General features: G+C 56.8%; 1 protein-coding gene across 2 annotated transcripts; it reads right to left on the bottom strand.

The window, feature by feature from the left end:
• Window positions 1-225: 225 nt before the first annotated feature.
• Window positions 226-22,403, bottom strand: LOC122368615 (methionine aminopeptidase 1-like). 2 transcript variants are annotated; one of them, XM_043342750.1, is made up of 10 exons: window positions 22,089-22,403; window positions 12,997-13,045; window positions 12,369-12,422; window positions 11,884-11,967; window positions 7,143-7,332; window positions 6,022-6,146; window positions 5,571-5,702; window positions 4,216-4,425; window positions 3,058-3,153; window positions 226-512 (listed from the first exon to the last, which is right to left on the bottom strand). In XM_043342750.1, exons 1-10 carry the CDS (start codon window positions 22,194-22,196, stop codon window positions 442-444), a joined length of 1,119 nt encoding a protein of 372 aa, XP_043198685.1. In that variant the 5' UTR covers window positions 22,197-22,403; the 3' UTR covers window positions 226-441. The 2 variants fall into 2 exon arrangements, with proteins under 2 accessions (XP_043198685.1, XP_043198686.1); XM_043342751.1 differs by having other exon boundaries at window positions 22,381-22,401.
• Window positions 22,404-22,800: the final 397 nt, after the last annotated feature.

The following is a 22,800-nucleotide window of genomic DNA, read 5'->3' as shown; positions in this document are numbered from 1 at the left end:
GGTCTGGCCCGGCTCGGGGGCTGGGTGACCAGCTGACCCGTCACACTGTCACAGACCTCACACCGATCAGCGGCCACAGTTCGCTGCTGGAACGAGGGCGATTCACCGAGAACCATTACCGTACTGATCACGAGACCGCAGCTCAGTGCTCAGTGGAGGGTGCCCTCAGTCGGCTGAACCCTCGTTCGTCTTCCGTCGATACCCCGTGTGTGCCGTAAAGTCCGGTCAGGCTTAGACATTATGTTAGCGCGAGTTACACATTGTATTCACTAGTCACGCGGCGGGCTGTTCTGACCCGGGGTGCCGACGATTCACATCCCGGTGTGGGTTCAGCCCGCGCGGCGGGACAGGGACACGCCGGCTCAGCGGCACAATTTATTGATAACACGGCACAGCAGGGGAGCCCGCGGCGGGCGGGGCGGGGCGCCGGGCGGCCGGCCATCACGAGGACGAGTCCAGGAAGCGCGGCAGCGTGGTGCCTTCCCGCTTGGTGAGTACGTCCACTCCGGTCTCTGCGGGCGCAGCGGCACCGGGTCATAAACACTAGAGCGGCACCGGGTCACACACACTATATATAGGGGCACCGGGTCACACACACTACACAGCGGCACCGGGTCACACACACTACACAGCGGCACCGGGTCACACACACTACACACAGCGGCACCGGGTCACACACACTACACAGCGGCACCGGGTCACACACACTACACACAGCGGCACCGGGTCACACACGGTATATAGGGGCAGCGGGTCATACACACTATATAGGGGCACCGGGTCACACACACTACAGAGCGGCACCGGGTCACACACACTATACACAGCGGCACCGGGTCACACACACTACACAGCGGCACCGGGTCACACACACTACACACAGCGGCACCGGGTCACAAACACTACATATATAGCGGCACCGGGTCACACACACTATATACAGCGGCAACAGGTCACACACACTATACACAGCGGCACCGGGTCACAAACACTACAGAGCGGCACCGGGTCACAAACACTACAGAGGGGCAACGGGTCACACAAACTACACAGCGGCACCGGGTCACACACTATACACAGCGGCAACAGGTCACACTATACAGCGGCACCGGGTCACACACTATACAGCGGCACCGGGTCACACACACTACAGAGCGGCACCGGGTCACACACACTACACAGCGGCACCGGGTCACACACACTATACACAGCGGCACCGGGTCACACACACTACACAGCGGCACCGGGTCACACACGGTATATAGGGGCAGCGGGTCATACACACTACAGAGCGGCACCGGGTCACAAACGCTATGTAGGGGCAACAGGTCACACACACTATACAGCGGCACCGGGTCACACACACTACACAGCGGCACCGGGTCACAAACGCTATGTAGGGGCAACAGGTCACACACACACTATACAGCGGCACCGGGTCACACACACTACACAGCGGCACCGGGTCACAAACGCTATGTAGGGACACCGGGTCACACACACTACAAAGTGGCACCGGGTCACAAACGCTATGTAGGGGCAACAGGTCACACACACTACAGAGCGGCACCGGGTCACACACACTACACAGCGGCACCGGGTCACGAACGCTATGTAGGGGCAACAGGTCACACACATTACAGAGCGGCACCGGGTCACAAACGCTATATAGGTGCAGAGGGTCACACACACTACAGAGCGGTACTTGGTCACACAAACACTATACAGCGGCACTGGGTCACAAACACTACAGAGCGGCACCGGGTCACAAACGCTATGTAGGGGCAACAGGTCACAAACACTACAGAGAGGCAACAGGTCACACACACACTACACAGCGGCACCGGGTCACAAACGCTACAGAGCGGCATCGGGTCACAAACGCTATGTACGGGCAGCGGGTCACACAGTCACTACAAAGTGGCACCGGGTCACAAACGCTATGTAGGGGCAACAGGTCACACACACTACAGAGCGGCACCGGGTCACACACACTACACAGCGGCACCGGGTCACGAACGCTACAGAGCGGCACCGGGTCACACACTCTACACAGCGGCACCGTGTCACACAGTGCCATGTCCGTCTGTCCGTCCGTCCGTCCGTCCGTCCGTCCGTCCGTCCGTCCGTCCGTCTGTCCGTCTGTCCGTCCGTCCGTCTCACCTGTGACCAGCAGTGTGTGCTCGAACTGCGCTGTATGTCTGTCTGTCTGTCTGTCTAGTAGTCTGTCACTCTGTCCGTCGGTCTCACCTGTGACCAGCAGTGTGTGCTCGAACTGCGCTGTCTGTCTGTCTGTCTGTCTGTCTGTCTGTCCGTCCGTCCGTCCGTCCGTCCGTCTCACCTGTGACCAGCAGTGTGTGCTCGAACTGCGCTGTCTGTCTGTCTGTCTGTCTGTCTGTCTGTCTGTCTGTCTGTCTGTCCGTCCGTCCGTCTCACCTGTGACCAGCAGTGTGTGCTCGAACTGCGCTGTCTGTCTGTCTGTCTGTCTGTCTGTCTGTCTGTCTGTCTGTCCGTCCGTCCGTCTCACCTGTGACCAGCAGTGTGTGCTCGAACTGCGCTGTATGTCTGTCTGTCTGTCTGTCTAGTAGTCTGTCACTCTGTCCGTCGGTCTCACCTGTGACCAGCAGTGTGTGCTCGAACTGCGCTGTCTGTCTGTCTGTCTGTCTGTCTGTCTGTCCGTCCGTCCGTCCGTCCGTCCGTCTCACCTGTGACCAGCAGTGTGTGCTCGAACTGCGCTGTCTGTCTGTCTGTCTGTCTGTCTGTCTGTCTGTCTGTCTGTCTGTCTGTCCGTCCGTCCGTCTCACCTGTGACCAGCAGTGTGTGCTCGAACTGCGCTGTCTGTCTGTCTGTCTGTCTGTCTGTCTGTCTGTCTGTCTGTCTGTCCGTCCGTCCGTCTCACCTGTGACCAGCAGTGTGTGCTCGAACTGCGCTGTCTGTCTGTCTGTCTGTCTGTCTGTCTGTCTGTCTGTCTGTCTGTCCGTCCGTCCGTCTCACCTGTGACCAGCAGTGTGTGCTCGAACTGCGCTGTCTGTCTGTCTGTCTGTCCGTCGGTCTCACCTGTGACCAGCAGTGTGTGCTCGAACTGGGCCGACAGCTTTCCGTCGGCGGTGACGGCCGTCCAGTTATCGGGCCACTGCTCGTCGCGCCACGTCCCTGGCGGAGCGCCGGGCACAGCGGTCAGGGGACTGTCACACGGCGCCGGTCAGAGCGGTCAGACTGTGATACGGCACCGGTCAGGGGTCACAGGGCTGGGACAGGGCGGGGATCACGGGGGCATTCAGTTGGTCTTTCACCCTGCGACATCATGGGCTCTATGGTGGGTTAGTTATTACCCTATGGTGCGATAGTGACTCACCCTGCAATATCATGGGCTCTGTGTTCAGCAGAGCTGGGCAAGTGCGTTCCTTTAGTGCGTTCCTCCGTTCTTCCGTACGTACGCACCGCCCTTTTTAGGAACGCAAGAACGCAGGAACGCAAAGTTTTTTTTTCAAAGGAACGCAAGTAAGAGGAACGCACCACCCGAAATTTTGAAGCGTTCCTGCCTTCTTGCGGAACCACCCGAAAAATTATATTGCTGCCAATGACCTCTGTGTCAAATGTTTGAATCTCGAGTGTGTTTGCCGGTAGAGGCGCCACTTGTCGGTCGAATCGAGGAAGGCTTGCTTAGATTTAGTGCTGATGTTTACTATTCGATTCGGTTTCAGGCATTAAATGTGTAAAGATTTTTAGAGGTGATGTTTACTGTTCGATTCAGTTTCAGGCATTAAATGTGTAAAGTAAATATGATAACTTTTACTAAGATACATCTTTTAACTTAACTATTGTTTTTAAGCAGGTCGTATTTTTGTTGAAAACCCTACGGATGATATTGGTAAAACGTATTTCAGATATTCGATTCGGAAAAGAGATGTCGAGCTGCTTTTCGGCCCCACGTCGCCATTCTGGGTATTCTGTGATCGATTCGCCCCGTGTTTGGTTGGGCCTGCGCCGCGTGGTTCGGCGGTATTTTTGAGGGAGGAACGCAGGAACGCAGGAACGCTAACGCACCGAGCGAAAAAAAATGAGGAACGTTATTCCAGGAACGCACTAACCGCGGCCGGAGGAACGCAGGAACGCTAACGCACTACCGAAAATCGAGGAACGCGCCCAGCTCTGGTGTTCAGTAAGTGACTCACCCTGCGATACCATGGACTCTGTGTTCAGTAAGTGACTCACCCTGCGATATCATGGGCTCTATGGTGAAGCAGTGCCCGGGCCGCATCACGCCTGCTGCCTTGTTCCGGGCGTAGTGGGGCACGTTGGGGCTGCAGTGGAAGAGCCGGTGGATGCCGTGGCCGCAGTAGGAGCGCACCACAGAGTAGCCGCGCTCCGAGGCGTGCTTCTGTACCACGTTACCGATCTCACGGTACTTCTCGCCGGGCCGCACTGGCGGCGGCGGAGGGGGCAGTCAGTGACCATACAGAGCACCCCGGCGGCGGAGGGGGCAGTCAGTGACCACACAGACCTGTACCCGGGCGGCGGAGGGGGCAGTCAGTGACCATACGGAGCTGCACCCGGGCGGCGGAGGGGGCAGTCAGTGACCATACGGAGCTGCACCCGGGCGGCGGAGGGGGCAGTCAGTGACCATACGGAGCTGCACCCGGGCGGCGGGCGGACAGAGGAGGGGACCGATCTCACGGTACTTCTCGCCGGGCCGCACTGGCGGCGGCGGAGGGGGCAGTCAGAGGGGACCGATCTCACGGTACTTCTCGCCGGGCCGCACTGGCGGCGGCGGAGGGGGCAGTCAGTGGCCATACACGGTACCCCGGCGGCGGAGGGGGCAGTCAGTGACCATACGGAGCTGCACCCGGGCGGCGGGCGGACAGCGGAGGGGACCGATCTCACGGTACTTCTCGCCGGGCCGCACTGGCGGCGGCGGAGGGGGCCGTCAGTGGCCATACACGGTACCCCGGCGGCGGAGGGGGCAGTCAGTGACCATACGGAGCTGCACCCGGGCGGCGGGCGGACAGTGGAGGGGACCGATCTCACGGTACTTCTCGCCGGGCCGCACTGGCGGCGGCGGAGGGGGCCGTCAGTGACCACACAAAGACCTGCACCCGGGCCGCACTGGCGACGGCGGAGGGGGCAGTCAGTGACCATACAGAGCTGCACCCGGGCGGCGGAGGGGGCAGTCAGTGACCACACAGAGTACCCGGGCGGCGGAGGGGGCAGTCAGTGACCTCACAGAGCTGCACCCGGGCGGCGGAGGGGGCAGTTACTGACCATACAGAGCTGCACCCCGGCGGCGGAGGGGGCAGTCAGTGACCACACAGAGCACCCTAACAGCGGGCATATGGGGACAGTTACTGACCATACAGAGCACCCCGGCGACGGTTAATCGGCGAATCCGCAGCAGTTTATCGAAGAACCAAATTTGTCTCAATTTAGCCATTTCACCCTGTATACGGGGGAGGGAGGGCCGGGGGAGGGAGCGAGGGCCGGTCCGCAGGCACGTACCGATGTCGATGGCCTTCTGGAGGTACTGGTCTGTATACAAGGGAGGGTCGGAGGTAGGGAAAGCCGGTACGTACCGATGTCGATGGCCTTCTGGAGGCACTGCCAGGTGACGGTGACCAGGTCGCGCGCCTCTGCGCTCACCTCGCCCACCAGGTACGTTTCGTTCAGGTCGCCGTGGAAGCCGCGGTGGTAGACGGTAACGTCCACTGGCGGCACACCGGTCAGTGGAGGTCACACACCGGTCAGAGGTCACACACCGGTCAGTGGAGGTCACACACCGGTCAGTGGAGGTCACACATCGGTCAGTGGGGTCACACATCGGTCGGTGGGGGGTCACAGACGGGTTAGCAGAGGCCAAACAATATGTCAGCAGACGTTATATGTAGATACATGGCCAATGGTGAAAGACGTCACCGTGTCACTGACTGCTGCCGTGACTGACCACAAGTTCACTGCGGCTGACCGTTGGTCCGCCGCGACCGACCGCCCCTGACCGTTGGACCGCCGCGACCGCCCGCCACTGACCGTTGCAGATGTCTCCCGACTGGAGCGGCCGCGCGTCCGGTATCCCGTGGCAGATGACCTCGTTGACAGAGGTGCAGCAGCTCTTGGGGAACTGGTAGTAGTTGAGCGGCGACGGGTAGCACTCCCTGTGACACGGGGGGGGGGGAAGGGGCGGTCAGACACAGACGGGTAGCACTCCCTGTGACACGGGGGGGGGGAAGGTCAGTTACAGAGGCGGCCTCACTGCCGGCCGGCCAGTACCCCGGCCAGGTCAGGTCACACGCCGGTCAGCGCGGCACGACACACGCCCAGTATCGTCAGCCCGCCGGCCCAGGCCGTCTATACAGGCCCGCCCCCCCCCCCCCCCACACACACACACTGTACACTGGACAGATGTGTGGTCCAACTGCTCAGCCCTAGATCCATAAGCCTTACCGATGACGGTAATGTTTAATACTTGTCACCATCATACCCCGGTCCCACCTCTTCATGCAGACCTCTGGTCTCTGATCCCAGTTTCCACCTCTCTACAGGGTATCCGGGAAGTCCTGGCGTTTTCAACTTTTTTTTTAAAGCAAATGCCTTTGATTCATAGACACTCAATCGTAGATCCAAACAATGGCCAGGGACATCAAGCCACATAACTCCCGCTAAGTGCTTATTCAATGTAACCACCGTCTGTGCCGACGACAGCCTTGACACGGGGGTGGAAGCGCCTGCGTATTTGACGATGTAGGACATTTCCTGGTCCTCCTATACTGTCATGATGCGAATCTTCAGCGACTCCAGGTTGGGATGAGAAGTGGCCTAGAGCTTATGCTGCAAACGCGTAGCATGCCTTAGTCGAACGGGTTAAAGTTAGGAGAATAACCCCTAATCTCATTTCACCACGGTGATCTGGTCCGCCGAGCCCCTCTGTCAGTTTTGCTCTATGCAGGCCTCTGGTCTGTGTCCCACCTCTCAACACAGACCTCTGGTCTGTGTCCCACCTCTCAACACAGACCTCTGGTCTGTGTCCCACCTCTCTACGCAGGCCTCTGGTCTACGTCCCACCTCTCTACGCAGGCCTCTGGTCTATGTCCCACCTTTCTATGCAGGCCTCTGGTCCCTCTCTCTACACAGGCCTCTGGTCTATGCCCCACCTCTCTATGCAGGCCTCGTGGACGATGCGGTCGATGTGGTCGGTGGTGGTGCCCACGCTGACGGCGGCGGCCGCCTCCTCCAGCACCTCTCGGCCCAGTCGGCAGGCCACGCGCATACCCTCGACCTCCTCATCATCCAGAGGCTTGATGTAGGCCGAGCCGCGCACCTTCTGCTCCGAGATCGGAACACCTGCCGGGCGACAGAACGACACACTGACACAGAGCCGCGCACCTTCTGCTCCGAGATCGGAACACCTGCGGGGGGGACATAACAACATAACGACACACTGACACAGAGCCGCGCACCTTCTGCTCCGAGATCGGAACACCTGCCGGGCGGGGACATAACGACACACTGACACAGACACACAGACACTGACACACTGACACAGACACACTGACACAGACACACTGACACCTTCTGCTCCGAGATCGGAACACCTGCCGGGGCGACACAACGACATAACGACACACTGACACAGACACACTGACAAAGACACTGACACCTTCTGCTCCGAGATCGGAACACCTGCCGGGCGACATAACGACATAACGACACCTTCTGCTCCGAGATCGGAACACCTGCGGGCGGGGGGACATAACGACACACTGACGCAGACACACTGACACCTCTGCTCCGAGATCGGAACACCTGACGGCGGACGGTACACATACAGATACTGACACACCACCTGCGGCGCACGGTACAGAATACAGATACTGACACACAGACACCGGCGGCGCACACACCGGCGACAGAGTACCAGCCGCGGCACCGACTGAACGCCAATGGCAGGTGAGGTAGCGTGTCCAGCCGGTACCATGCCGAAGCGACCCGCCCGGCGGCGCCCCGAGCAAGGGACAGTGTCAGGCAGGACCGACTGACCAGTGGCGCTGAGCCCCTGACACAGCGGCGTCTGGAGCGGGAGCGACTGAACAGCGTCTGAGGCAGGAGCGACTGAACAGCGGCTGGGGAAGGAGCGACTGAACAGCGTCTGAGGCAGGAGCGAGTAGCGACTGAACAGCGTCTGAGGCAGGAGCGACTGAACAGCGTCTGAGGCAGGAGCGAGTAGCGACTGAACAGCGGCTGAGGCAGGAGCGACTGAACAGCGTCTGAGGCAGGAGCGACTGAACAGCGGCTGGGGAAGGAGCGACTGAACAGCGTCTGAGGCAGGAGCGACTGAACAGCGTCTGGGGCAGGAGCGACTGAACAGCGTCTGAGGCAGGAGCGACTGAACAGCGGCTGGGGAAGGAGCGACTGAACAGCGTCTGAGGCAGGAGCGACTGAACAGCGTCTGAGGCAGGAGCGACTGAACAGCTTCGGGGGAAGGAGCGACTGAACAGATACAGCGGCGGCAGGAGCGACTGAACAGCGTCGGGGCAGGAGCGACTGAACAGCGTCTGAGGCAGGAGCGACTGAACAGCGTCTGAGGCAGGAGCGACTGAACAGCGTCTGGGGAAGGAGCGACTGAACAGCGTCTGAGGCAGGAGCGACTGAACAGCGTCTGAGGCAGGAGCGACTGAACAGCGTCTGGGGAAGGAGCGACTGAACAGCGGCTGGGGCAGGAGCGACTGAACAGGTGCGTCTGGAGCAGGAGCGACTGAACAGCGTTGGGGCAGGAGCGACTGAACAGCGGCTGGGGCAGGAGCGACTGAACAGCGTCTGAGGCAGGAGCGACTGAACAGCTGCGTCTGGAGCAGGAGCGACTGAACAGCGTCTGAGGCAGGAGCGACTGAACAGCGTCTGGGGCAGGAGCGACTGAACAGATACAGCGGCGGCAGGAGCGACTGAACAGCGTCGGGGCAGGAGCGACTGAACAGCGTCTGAGGCAGGAGCGACTGAACAGCGTCTGAGGCAGGAGCGACTGAACAGCGTCTGAGGCAGGAGCGACTGAACAGCGTCTGGGGCAGGAGCGACTGAACAGATACAGCGGCGGCAGGAGCGACTGAACAGCGTCTGGGGCAGGAGCGACTGAACAGCGTCTGGGGCAGGAGCGACTGAACAGCGTCTGAGGCAGGAGCGACTGAACAGCGTCTGGGGAAGGAGCGACTGGACAGATACGGCGGCGGCAGGAGCGACTGAACAGCGTCTGAGGCAGGAGCGACTGAACAGATACAGCGGCGGCAGGAGCGACTGAACAGCGTCTGAGGCAGGAGCGACTGAACAGCGTCTGAGGCAGGAGCGACTGAACAGCGTCTGGGGAAGGAGCGACTGAACAGCGTCTGAGGCAGGAGCGACTGAACAGCGTCTGGGGAAGGAGCGACTGAACAGATACAGCGGCGGCAGGAGCGACTGAACAGCGGCTGGGGCAGGAGCGACTGAACAGCGTCTGGGGCAGGAGCGACTGAACAGCGTCTGAGGCAGGAGCGACTGAACAGCGTCTGGGGCAGGAGCGACTGAACAGATACAGCGGCGGCAGGAGCGACTGAACAGCGTCGGGGCAGGAGCGACTGAACAGCGTCTGAGGCAGGAGCGACTGAACAGCGTCTGAGGCAGGAGCGACTGAACAGCGTCTGAGGCAGGAGCGACTGAACAGCGTCTGGGGCAGGAGCGACTGAACAGATACAGCGGCGGCAGGAGCGACTGAACAGCGTCTGGGGCAGGAGCGACTGAACAGCGTCTGGGGCAGGAGCGACTGAACAGCGTCTGAGGCAGGAGCGACTGAACAGCGTCTGGGGCAGGAGCGACTGAACGGCGTCCGAGGCAGGAGCGACTGAACAGCGTCTGAGGCAGGAGCGACTGAACAGCGTCTGAGGCAGGAGCGACTGAACAGCGGCTGGGACAGGAGCGACTGAACAGCGTCTGGGGCAGGAGCGACTGAACAGATACAGCGGCGGCAGGAGCGACTGAACAGCGTCTGGGACAGGAGCGACTGAACAGCGTCTGGGGCAGGAGCGACTGAACAGATACAGCGGCGGCAGGAGCGACTGAACAGCGTCTGGGGCAGGAGCGACTGAACAGCGTCTGGGGCAGGAGCGACTGAACAGATACAGCGGCGGCAGGAGCGACTGAACAGCGGCTGGGGCAGGAGCGACTGAACAGCGTCTGGGGCAGGAGCGACTGAACAGCGTCTGAGGCAGGAGCGACTGAACAGCGTCTGGGGCAGGAGCGACTGAACAGATACAGCGGCGGCAGGAGCGACTGAACAGCGTCGGGGCAGGAGCGACTGAACAGCGTCTGAGGCAGGAGCGACTGAACAGCGTCTGAGGCAGGAGCGACTGAACAGCGTCTGAGGCAGGAGCGACTGAACAGCGTCTGGGGCAGGAGCGACTGAACAGATACAGCGGCGGCAGGAGCGACTGAACAGCGTCTGGGGCAGGAGCGACTGAACAGCGTCTGGGGCAGGAGCGACTGAACAGCGTCTGAGGCAGGAGCGACTGAACAGCGTCTGGGGCAGGAGCGACTGAACGGCGTCCGAGGCAGGAGCGACTGAACAGCGTCTGAGGCAGGAGCGACTGAACAGCGTCTGAGGCAGGAGCGACTGAACAGCGGCTGGGACAGGAGCGACTGAACAGCGTCTGGGGCAGGAGCGACTGAACAGATACAGCGGCGGCAGGAGCGACTGAACAGCGTCTGGGACAGGAGCGACTGAACAGCGTCTGGGGCAGGAGCGACTGAACAGATACAGCGGCGGCAGGAGCGACTGAACAGCGTCTGGGGCAGGAGCGACTGAACAGCGTCTGGGGCAGGAGCGACTGAACAGCGTCTGAGGCAGGAGCGACTGAACAGCGTCCGAGGCAGGAGCGACTGAACAGCGGCTGAGGCAGGAGCGACTGAACAGCGTCTGAGGCAGGAGCGACTGAACAGCGGCTGGGACAGGAGCGACTGAACAGATACAGCGGCGGCAGGAGCGACTGAACAGCGGCTGGGACAGGAGCGACTGAACAGCGTCTGGGGCAGGAGCGACTGAACAGATACAGCGGCGGCAGGAGCGACTGAACAGCGTCTGGGGCAGGAGCGACTGAACAGCGTCTGGGGCAGGAGCGACTGAACAGCGTCTGAGGCAGGAGCGACTGAACAGCGTCTGAGGCAGGAGCGACTGAACAGCGGCTGGGACAGGAGCGACTGAACAGATACAGCGGCGGCAGGAGCGACTGAACAGCGTCTGGGGCAGGAGCGACTGAACAGCGTCTGGGGCAGGAGCGACTGAACAGATACAGCGGCGGCAGGAGCGACTGAACAGCGTCTGAGGCAGGAGCGACTGAACAGCGTCTGAGGCGGGAGCGACTGAACTGAACAGCGTCTGAGGCAGGAGCGACAGAACAGCTTCGGGGCAGGAGCGACTGAAAAGCGTCTGGGGCAGGAGCGACTGAACAGCGTCTGAGGCAGGAGCGACTGAACAGCGTCTGAGGCAGGAGCGACTGAACAGCGGCTGGGGCAGGAGCGACTGAAAAGCGTCTGGGGCAGGAGCGACTGAACAGCGGCTGAGCCAGGAGCGACTGAACAGCGGCTGGGGCAGGAGCGACTGAACAGATACAGCGGCGGCAGGAGCGACTGAACAGCGTCTGAGGCAGGGCCTCTGGCCACAACGAGCACATACACAGTACAAAGTACAAACACCATACACTAAAAGAGCAACGACGCACACAAACATAGCCAACTGATTGCACATTTAGGAGAGTGCAGTTACAGCGCGCACGTCGCCCTGACCCTGCGCGGCCGGCCCGACGTGCAGTGACGGAGCGACTGCGGACCGGCGCCGGGCGCCCTCACAGCCGGCCGGCCGGCCGGCCCTGTTACCTTTCGGGTGGTCGGCGTAGTCTGTGCGGGGTATGCTCTCCGGCACCTCTCTCTTGGGGCTGACCGGGAACGGGCGCAGCGCACCTGGCGGAGAAAACGGGAACTAATCTCCGCCCACAATGACAGCACAGCGCCCCTGGCGGACAGAGTGGGAACTAACCCCCGCCCGCTGTACTGCCGTGGTGCCTGGGAAGGCCGGCAACTCGGCGTCTGGCCACTGTATCGAGATGCACGCTGGCACGATACATAACGAACTAGTCCCATCAGCAGCGCAACTATTAACTTCAGTCAACGGATTACACTAAGCAAGAGCAAACTGCCATCCAAAACGTCCCTATATCAACAGAAAGGCCCGAGTTTGGTACTGCGCGTTCCAGTGAGAGCCAGCCAGCAGCTTACAGTCGCTGCTGTCTGACCGGTAGATTCACACGGTTTGGGCGTGCTGAACGAATGCCACGGCTGTGGGTGGCGGTGGCGGCACTCACCTGTGAAAAAGTACTTGGGCCACGGGTTGTACCGGTCACTGTCCCTCTTCTCGGCTGAAACAAACACCAGACAGTACCTAGTCACAAACAACACCAGACGGGCGTCACAAACAACAGACAGCCATCACAAAAAACAACAGACAGCCATCACAAACAAACACCAGATGGGCGCCACAAACAAACACCAAACGGATGAACGTCACAAACATTCGTGAAAGAGATTCCAAACAAAACCAAACACCACGCGCACGTCACGTCAGACCACCGGACGATACACTGTCGGATACTGGGTGGAGGACTGTGTTCCACGGACAGTACACACACGCAGGGGAGACGCCCAACTCCCACCGAGAAGGGGCCTCTTGTACCGAAATACCCAGCTAGGCAAACTGTCATTTGGATTCTCTTGGATTGTGCACCCACTCAAAAAGTTCTACCATGATAAAGAAGCTACAGAGAGGCAGCAGGCTTAGATTTGGAGTATGTTAAGATAATTCACCACCTGCAGATACTTAAATACAAAAATGGTTTCCACTTCCACCAAGCTGGTTATTTGGGTGCCAGATCCCTCAGAGCAGTCCCGCCCTGCCACGGTCGCCCCCCCCCCCCCCAGGCGCCGAGGGCTCACCCTTTTTGTGGACGGCCTTGTGATCCTTCCAGCTGGATTTGAAGCATTCCTGAAACATGACAATATTTGACATATAAACGACAAGGATTACATAGCTTTGTCAACACCACACTTTCTGAAAACAAGGTTGTCGATAATTCTACTAAACTATGTCTACAGGGTGTTTCATAAAGAATGTCAATTTTAAATTTGCCATATTAGCCATATAAAACAATATATTTGCATAATTTTTAGATTCACATACACCAGAAGACTTGGACATTTGATTTTTGTCTGTTCACTTTTCTCTATCTAGACAAACGGTTCCACCACAGCCCCGTGAAGATCAACGCACTTTCGGTCCCGTCCACGGATATGGCGCACGGCCCGGAGCACTTCTTCGCAGTCCATGGGGGAGTCAACGAAGTCTTGCTCAAGTCTAAAGTGAACTTTAAAGTGAAGGGTTAACTCTAAAATGAAGCCGAAACTTTCTCATAAATTTGGAGATGTTCTTAAGGCTTCCGAACTGTAGCACTATCCACGCCTGCTGTTCTTTCGAAAATGGCGTATTTATCATTTGAGCACGGCGAGCCGCGAGGTGAACCCGACATATCCGGTTCTGAAAAAAGAATGACAACAACTTTGGCATTGAATGCTATTTATATAAAATGTCCATCAATTTCCAACAATGCTTGAAAGTTTGCACGTGCTAGACACATTTTTTCTTTTTGAACTCCCCAGTTTAAAATTGACATTCATTATGAAACACCCTGTATATTTTAAGAAGCAAATGAAATTTGTTGTGGTTATCTCACCTTCTCTAAACCCCAGACCAGTTAACTGATGATAATCTGCATTCAAAGTTTAGGATATTGCAGGCATATGTTGGAAAATGTTCAGAAAAACTCTTATACACTTTAACAGCATAAATTTTGCATATTCTTACATTATTTGACATCCTGAATCCATATATGATACTTACATGTGGCAAAAATACCAGAAATAAAGCAATCAAACCTGACCTAACTATACATACTGTGATGTGTCCATGTGTGTTGTGTGTGCCGGCGCATGCTTTGCAGTGTGCACGTCTCCTGCATGCTAATGCATGGCCCCCTTGCTTTGCAGTGGATGTTGTGACAGCCGGGCCGAAATATACTTAAGATCTGAACACGACGGGTGTTACATTGGTGGCAGCCTTCGGCCCGGCTTGGGACCCAAGTTTCCGAAGGGATTGTTGCATGGGTGTTGGTGCAAACCTCAGTGCAACTGTCAACTAACGACGTTAGAATGCCTGACTCAAAGCAGGAGGTGGCCCACCTGGGTGCACAAGCTGTTGGACATGCTCGACTGGAGAAGTTTGATGGCATTGATGATGTCCATCGGTTCCTGGATCACTTCGAGGTGGTTGCACGTGCTAATGGTTGGAGTTTGGCTGTACAGGGCCTGCAGCTACCAACAGCCCTCACTGGTGCAGCGTTCGATTTTTATCGTAGCCTCCCAGTTGAAGAGCGAGACACTGTTTCAAAACTGAAGTTGGCTCTGGAGAAGGAGTATGGGACATGCGCTCTGGAATCGGACTATGCACAAATGTTTGCATCCAGACGGAGGCAAGTGAGTGAGTCATTGCTGGATTTTGGTGAAGCATTGAAGAGTTTGGGTCGCAAGGCCTATCCTAGTTTCTCATCTGAACAGCTTGAGAAGCTGTGTCAGACACATTTCATCAATGGTGGTCTGGCTGAAGCTCTGAGAGTACAGTTGTTGGTGGGAGCTGGGGAGCATGAATCGTACAGAGAATTGATCGCCCGGGCAAGGAGGTTGGAGCGGGTTTTGGCTCCATCGCTGGTGAGGGCTGTGGCGTCGGACACCCCTCAAGCTGCATGCTCAGAGAAGACCCAGCTTCAGAAACTGACTGAGGCGGTATCAGTTCTGGAACAGAAAGTGGACAGTCTTCAGAGGGGCGTCGATCAGAGGGGCGCGACCAAACCGCAGAATCCTTGCCCTATCTGTGGTGAGAAAGGACACTGGAGTCGTCAGTGCCCGAAGAAGAGCAGTGGGAAGAAGGAGCAGATTGTCTGCTTTAAGTGTCAACAGCCGGGCCACTTTGCAAGAGGCTGTGCGAATTTCTAGTGCGCGCGACTGGTGCGGGGCTGCCTGTCGCGCTGCCCTTGGCTGCTCCTGATATGCCCCCACATTTTCATCGCTGTGGGGAGGACGGCGATGTCGCGGCTCGGCTGCCGCCGCCGGCCTGGGCGTCGCCTGTTGCCGCTGCGTCGGCGTCGTCGTCTGGAGTGCGGCCCTCTGGCGCTGCTGTCGCTGCGTCGCCTCCTGTCGGCGCTGCGTCGCTGCCGCCGGCGGGGTTGCCGTCGGTCCGGCCGTCTTCTGCGGGACTGCGTGCGCCGCCGTTTCGGTCGCCGGTTGTGGACTCTGTGTTGGCGCCACCGATTTGGGGACCGTCCGCCGTCGGTGGACCGCATCTGTGGCCCTGTGTGTCGCCTGCTGCCTCGCTTCCGCCTGCGGGGGTGCTGCCGGTCTGGTCATCGCCTGCGGGGCTGGGTGCGCCGCTGCCGGCTCGGCCGCCGCCTTTCGGGGGTGACCCGGTGGAGATGGCGTGGCCGCCGGTGGGGGCGCCGCATGCCGGTGCTGCGTCGCCGCCTCCGGCCGTCGCCGTTCCGTTGCTGCCGACTGGGATGCCGCCGCTGCCGTCTTGGGAGTCGCCTGAGGGTGCTGGTGCGCGGCCGCCGGGGGCCGCTGCGTCGGTGCCGTCGTCTGGGGCGCGTCCCGTTGGCGCTGCCTCGCCGCCGATCTGGTCGTCGTCGGCGGAGCTGGGTGCGCCCGCGCCCGCTGGGGGGCCAGCCATCGTAGGTGTTTTGCGGCCTCCGGACGTCACGATTCCGCCTCCCGATGTCACGTTTCCGCCGCCGCCGGCTGGGCCGCCGCCGATTGTGGATGCTGCTGCGCTGTCGCCGGCGGGGACCCCGCCTTCGGGGAGTGCGCCGGTCGGGGTACCGTCTGTTGCCGATGTTGCGTCTCCGTGGGTGGCGGCGCCGTCTGCGAGTGCTGCATTGCCTGTGGCGGACTGCGCGGCGAGTTTGTCTGCAGTTCCGGGTGCATCTCCCGCTAGGGGCGCGGGGATGTTGCGTGCGCTGCCGTTCGCGCTCGCGGCTGCGCGTGCGGGGCGCGTTGCTGATGGTCGGAGTGCTCAGGTGTCTTCAGCTTCGAGGATGGGAGGTCGTGATGGCGCTGAGGTGTTCGTGTCGGGCGCGGTGGACGATCGCAGGGTGGAGTGGCTTTTGGACACGGGTGCTCAATGTAGTGTTGTTTCATCGGAGGTGATATCAGGTTTAGATGTTAAGAAGATACCTCCAGTGAGACAGCCAGTCACGGTGGATGGGAGCGCCCTGGATCTCATGTGTGTAATTATTTGTGATGTCACTGTAGGTGAGCAAACATTGCGTGACCAGCCTCTGTACGTGGTGCGTAACCTGGCTCCTAGCTGTATTTTGGGAACGGATGTTTTGAAGAGGTTGGGTACTTCTGTTTCGATAGACTTCTCAACCAGTACTGTCAGCGTGCGTCGATGCAATGTTTCTGAGATGGCAGATTGTGTTCGTTTGTCAAAGGAAGTATGCATCCCTCCTAAGCATCAGAGTGTGGTATTGTGTACGGTGCCACCGGGTGTTAGCGGTAATGTGGTCGTGGAATTCAGTGACCTATTGTCCGAGCGCCATACTGTGATGTGCGCGAGAGCTATGACGACGGTTCCCCCTGACCGCTTGATTCCAGTGATGTTGCTAAATCCTACGTCTCGAGAGGTGCGCCTGCCGAGCCACGCGGTAGTGGCGCGCTTGGCGTTTGATTCGAGCTTGTGTGACACTGGCGTCGATGTGAGTGATGCGTCTTGTGACTGGGTGGATCCGTTGATTCGTGACTCTGATTTGTCAGAAGACAGCCAGCGGAATGCGTTGCGCGACTTACTCATGCGCCACGAGCGTGCTTTCTCTTTGAATGGCGAGCTGGGACAGTGTGGTCTTGTAAAGCATGCCATCCCACTGGTGGAGGGCGCTGAGCCTGTGTCGCAGCCCCCGAGGAGGGTAAACGTCAATGACAGGCGTGACGTGGAGGACACCATCCAGAAGATGCAGCGGGATGGGGTCATCCGGTCGAGCTGTTCCCCATGGAGCTCCCCGATCGTACCGGTACGTAAAAAAGACGGGTCTTTGCGACTGTGCATAGACTACCGTCGTTTGAACGATGTTACCCATGGCGATTCCCACCCACTGCCTCGAGTAGAGGACTGCCTTGATGCTTTGTCTGGCTCGGTGTGGTTTAGCGTTCTTGATTTGCAGTCCGGATACTGGCAGCAGGACATAAATGAGCGAGATATGGAAAAGACTGCTTTTTCGACTCACACAGGCCTTTGGGAATTTCTGAGAATGCCGTTCGGTTTGAAGGGGGCCCCTGCCTCCTTCCAGCGTTTGATGATGGCCGTGCTTGCCGGGCTAACATGGAAAGAGTGTTTGGTTTATCTCGATGATGTCATTGTGTTTGGAAAGTCATTTGATGAGGCGTTGCTGAATGTCGATCACGTTCTGGATGCTGTGACAAGCGCAAATCTGAAGCTCAATTTGAAAAAGTGTAGCTTTTTTCGGCGGGAGGTTAGGTTTTTGGGGCATATAGTCAGCAGTCGTGGTGTGGCCCCGGACCCTGACAAGGTTTCCTGCGTGCGCGATTTTAGCAGACCTCAGAACGTGCATGATGTGCGAAGGTTCATTGGTCTTGCGAGCTACTTTCGGAAATTCATTCCCGAGTTTTCCACAGTGGCGAAACCTTTGTTGAGACTCACAGAAGAACGAGCTAGATTTTCCTGGGATGACTCATGTGAAGCCTCTTTTAGTGACTTAAAACGGTTACTTACCACAGCGCCAGTGCTGGCGTTCCCTGATTTTGACGAGGAATTTGTGCTAACGACGGATGCTAGTGCCATTGGTTTAGGAGCCGTTCTGTCTCAAAGGATCGGTGGTGTAGAAAGGCCAGTGGCGTACGCTAGTCGATGCTTGACGAAGGTTGAGGCGCGGTACAGCGCGACAGAGCGGGAATGTCTGGGCGTTGTTTGGGCTGTCCGTCATTTTGCTGTTTACCTACAGGGCCGCCCGTTCATTCTCCAGACTGATCACTGTCCTCTGACCTTCCTCCGTGGCTGCAAAGATCCACGAGGAAGACTCGCTCGGTGGATTCTCGAGCTCGAGCAGTTCCCTTACCGCATGGTGTACCGCCCTGGTCGTGCCATTCCTCACGCAGACGCCCTGTCCCGGTCGGTTGTTGAGCCGAGTGTACGACACATAGAGCTCAGACCGGACGAGCTTCGAATGCTTGTAGCTCAACGTGGTGATCGGGACATTCTTCAGTTGATTGTTTGCTTGTTGTACGATGTGCCCCTTCCAGCTAGCCCTTCGGCGTCGCTGAGACGTCTCTTGAGTGTCCGTGATGCCCTAGAGGTGGACGCGTCTTCTGGGCTGCTGTACGCCAGCAGCGATGGCCGAAGGAAGCTCGTGATTCCTGCTGGGCTGGTCCAGGAGGTCTTGTCAGAGGCACACGATAGCGCCTGGTCTGGACATTTGGGTGTCGCGAAAACTCTTGAAAGGGTGAAAGAACGATTCTTCTGGCCAAGTTTGGCAAGTGACGTTACGGCATATGTCAAGTCTTGTGACCTCTGTGCCCAGAGAAAGAGTCCAACTCGTCCTTACCGGGCCTCCTTCGGAAAGATGCCGGTCCCCTCCCGTCCATGGGAGTGGGTGTCCACCGATATCACCGGGCCCTTTCCGGAGTCGGACAGAGGCAACAAGTACATACTTGTCGTCACTTGTGGATTTTCGAAGTGGGTTGAGGCGTTCCCTCTTCCCAATCAGGAGGCTGGCACTGTTGCCGAGGTTCTTGTTCAGGAGTTGTTTTGCAGATACGGTTGCCCTCAAGTGATCCATTCCGATCAGGGTAGAAATTTTGAGAGTCGTCTTTTTCGGGAAGTTTGTGCTCACCTGGGTATTGAGAAGTCCCGAACCAGCGGCTACCATCCACAATCGAATGGACAGGTGGAAAGGTTTAACAGAACTGTGTGTGCCATGCTAGCGATGTTTGTGGCGGACAACCAGCGTAACTGGGACCTCTTTCTGGCGAAGGTGGTTTTCGCTTACAATACGAGTAAGCACCAAACCACTAGGGTTGCTCCGTTTGAGTTGTTCCATGGACGGTCGCCCAGACTCCCGCTGGACGTGGCCTGTGGGGCGGAACATTGCCCAGCTGATGGGGTTTGTTCGGCGTCCGAGCTAGCTGAGATTCGAGAAAAGGTGGTCGACGCAATCAAACGTGCTGCCGCTCTTCGAGCGGAGAGGAACGAGTCTGTGTCGAACCAGACGCAGTACATCGTGGGAGACTTTGTCTGGCTGCATCGCGCAGTAAGGAAGAAGGGACTGTCTCCCAAGCTCCAGAGGCCATGGACAGGTCCGTACCAGATCGTGGAGGTGTTGTCACCGCAAACCTACCGAATTAGGTTGGCGGTCGCCGGCAAGCGGACGTCGCTGGTGGTCCACCACGACAGGATCAAACCGTGTGTCGTCCGAGAGGATGAGGCCTACAATGATGAGAGTGAGAGCATTGTCGATCAGCCCGTCGATCGTCGTCCGCCCCCGGGGAGCCCTGTGGGGGACGGGAGTTCTCCCGGTGGCCATGACGACGTCCATGATGACGTAGAGCCAGAGTATGTGGTCTTACCAGTGGATTCTGCTTCGGAGTCTCTGGACATCCGTGGTTCGGGTGCTTCCTCTGAGACTGTTCCACGTGATGTGGAACTCGATGATGATGATCATGGCGGTGGTCCGATACCTGATGGGACCCCGTCTTCGCTTCAGCCGGAGAGTGTTGACGCGACAGAGTCGATCCCAGGCATTGAAGGTGAGTCTGGGGATGCGCTGGCTCCTTCTGAGCAAGGGGAATCAGCTGGAGGCCCAAGTGACTCTGCTGTGCCCCACGAGGAGAGACGAGATTCGCGGGCTGTCCCTGAGAGCCACTCGATTTTATTGCCAGTTGCAGAGCCTGATAGTGGGGTACGCAGGAGTGGTAGGTCACGACGTCCTCCAGATATGTTCGGAGACTGGATTCGTTAATCGTTAACCGTTTCGATGTTTTGCGCTTCGTGTGTGTGCTTACGACGCGGTACGGATGCTGTCGGGCGGGGAGAAATGTGATGTGTCCATGTGTGTTGTGTGCCGGCGCATGCTTTGCAGTGTGCACGTCTCCTGCATGCTAATGCATGGCCCCCTTGCTTTGCAGTGGATGTTGTGACAGCCGGGCCGAAATATACTTAAGATCTGAACACGACGGGTGTTACAATACTTACCTACAACCTACAACCTACCAACCTACAATCTACAAACCTATAACCTACAGCCTACAAACCTACAGCCTAAAACCTACAAACCTACACCTACAATTTCTGTTGTTGCATTTTTATATCAATGGCGCCACAATGGTAGATCAAACCTTTTTCTGAACAAATGCTCAGATGTTCGCACCATCCTCCCAGGTATTGCATAGCCCTCTCTTGCCAGTTGCCAGCTGGATTAATATTGATATAGCAATCACTAGCAGATCCAGGGGAGGGGCAAATATTAGCCGCTTACCATAAATTGAGGCATTTTAGTTTAAATAGAATAAAAACTGAAAAGTTTCATTAGGAATGAATTGTTTTAACCTGCGCCGTGCTGGTGGCTTGTGTTTTACGTGTCATGCTAGGGGGGAGGGCGTTTTCACGCCCCCCCCCCCTATAACTCGGCTCCTGGGCCACGTAGCGACACGAAGTAAGCGGCAATCGAAAGAGCGTCAAAAATAATGATGGAAACACCTCATTCATTTTTAGGTCAGGTCAAAGGTCAGGTCACCAGAGGTCATCGAAGGTCAAATTTAGTCCATTTAAATAATTTTGGAAACTGCCAATGGCTAACTTGGAAACCAATAGAGCTACATCGCCGCGGGAAAGCGCATTCAATAGCCCTTTTACAGACCTTTCTGAGTGTTGCCCTCAGATTTGATCTCAGGTCAACAGTTTAGCCTCCAGAGGGCAAAAACTGTAAAAAATAGCAGTTTTCACGAAAAATGTTTTTCGGCAATAACGTTTGACTCACGAGAGCCACGACATAACTTTTAGCAGCATCGTGTTCCTTTCGTTGAGACGCGTCGAATGAGCTATAAGTTGACCTTGAAAGGTCATTTTGAAAATTTGACCTCAGGTCAAGGTCAAGACTCAAGAGCTGACCTTAGGTCACAAATATAAAAAATCCAAGACAAACATTTTATACATACCACTGCTCATATCAATCACTGAATGCTTCATAGTGATCATTCAGTCGGTGTAGCTATCTAGTGAGCCTTTGAACTTTTTCTGATGTAGTATGTACAGTCACTCAATGTAACCTTGTGACCTGATATTGACCTTGAACTACCCGGGTCTGAAATTTTCACAACATGTGCAGAAATGATGTATGAACAGGCGCACTAAAACTGCTTGCAGTGCCACTGTTTTTTTTTTTTTAGATATTTGCGAAAAACCTAATGGGGTTGTATTAACACCCCCCACACAGTGTGGGTTAATCTGCACAACAGTGCATAATGACTAGAATCTCAGTTTGTGAAACAAGGAGAAACTTCTTGGAAGGAAGCCCCTGCAGCATCCAAATTCGCCTTTCTGGATCCAACGGTGACAGGAATCGGATAAGACAATTCTGAGGGCTGTTCACGGGCACCGCACACTGCCGCGTGCGGTGTGTGCGGTGCGTCCAGCAAGCATGGGGGTAGGGGATGGGTAGGCGGCTCTGACGTCACGGCTGCGCTTGGTGGACGGTCCGCTGTGGCCAGTTCCGACCGGCCACAGCGATCACTGTGTGCGGTGACGGAAGGCTGACATAGGGACACAGTGCGCGGAGCTTGGAGGCTGTGTGCAGTCCGACCGCACACAGGGCCCGTGAACAGCCCTCAGGTCATTTGAACATAAACTTTCGGCCACCAAGTTACGAAACAGAAGTTCTCCAGTAGGACACTCTGAAAACCAGGTAACAACGAACCTGAGAGCAGAAAAATGTAGGTGGTAAGTTATTCTTCAAACATGTGGGACACTGTAGACTTGCACTTTTATTGCATGCTGGAGTTTCACAGACTCTGCCATCTGTCATTTTTACTGTATGCAATTGCTCAATTAACTTTAATAAATACAATTTCCAATTTCCTGCTATTTGGTCCTTAAGCCACTAATTACCACCTTGAATGCTTCAACTATTCCAAGAAAAAACAATTGACTAAAATCCAAGCACCAATTCCGACACACGGTCCACAACTCCGCAAAACCCCCTAACGTACCCCGCGTTCGATGTCTCTCGGACGGCGAAGATTCTACGCCGTCCGGCCAATCACGTTCTATAACCGCAGCCGAGCCCCCGCTGACCTTGGAAGGGATTGGTCGGACGACGTAGAATCTTCGTCGTCCGAGAGACATCGAACGCGGGGGTAAACTTGTTGGACTGCCCTTGGGACTGCACACATGCATTTTAAAAACGAACAGCTGATGCTAGGCATCAATTTAACGAAAGAACTCTACATATATTTTCATTTGATAAACGTCAAAAGAGCTCTTTGAACCAATAATTACCGATTTATTGACGTATTTTTGGGAGTAAAACATGAATATACAAAATTTTGAACAAACTTTTAAACTTTTTTTTTGAAAAAAGGTAGCTGCATTGAGAAAATCAGCTGTCAATATTGCGGATCAAAGACACC

This window comes from Amphibalanus amphitrite, unplaced genomic scaffold, assembly GCF_019059575.1.
Source record: "Amphibalanus amphitrite isolate SeventyFive unplaced genomic scaffold, NRLGWU_Aamphi_draft 000961F_arrow, whole genome shotgun sequence".
Lineage (NCBI taxonomy): Eukaryota > Metazoa > Arthropoda > Thecostraca > Balanomorpha > Balanidae > Amphibalanus > Amphibalanus amphitrite.
This window is presented reverse-complemented; position numbering and strand designations above follow the sequence as displayed.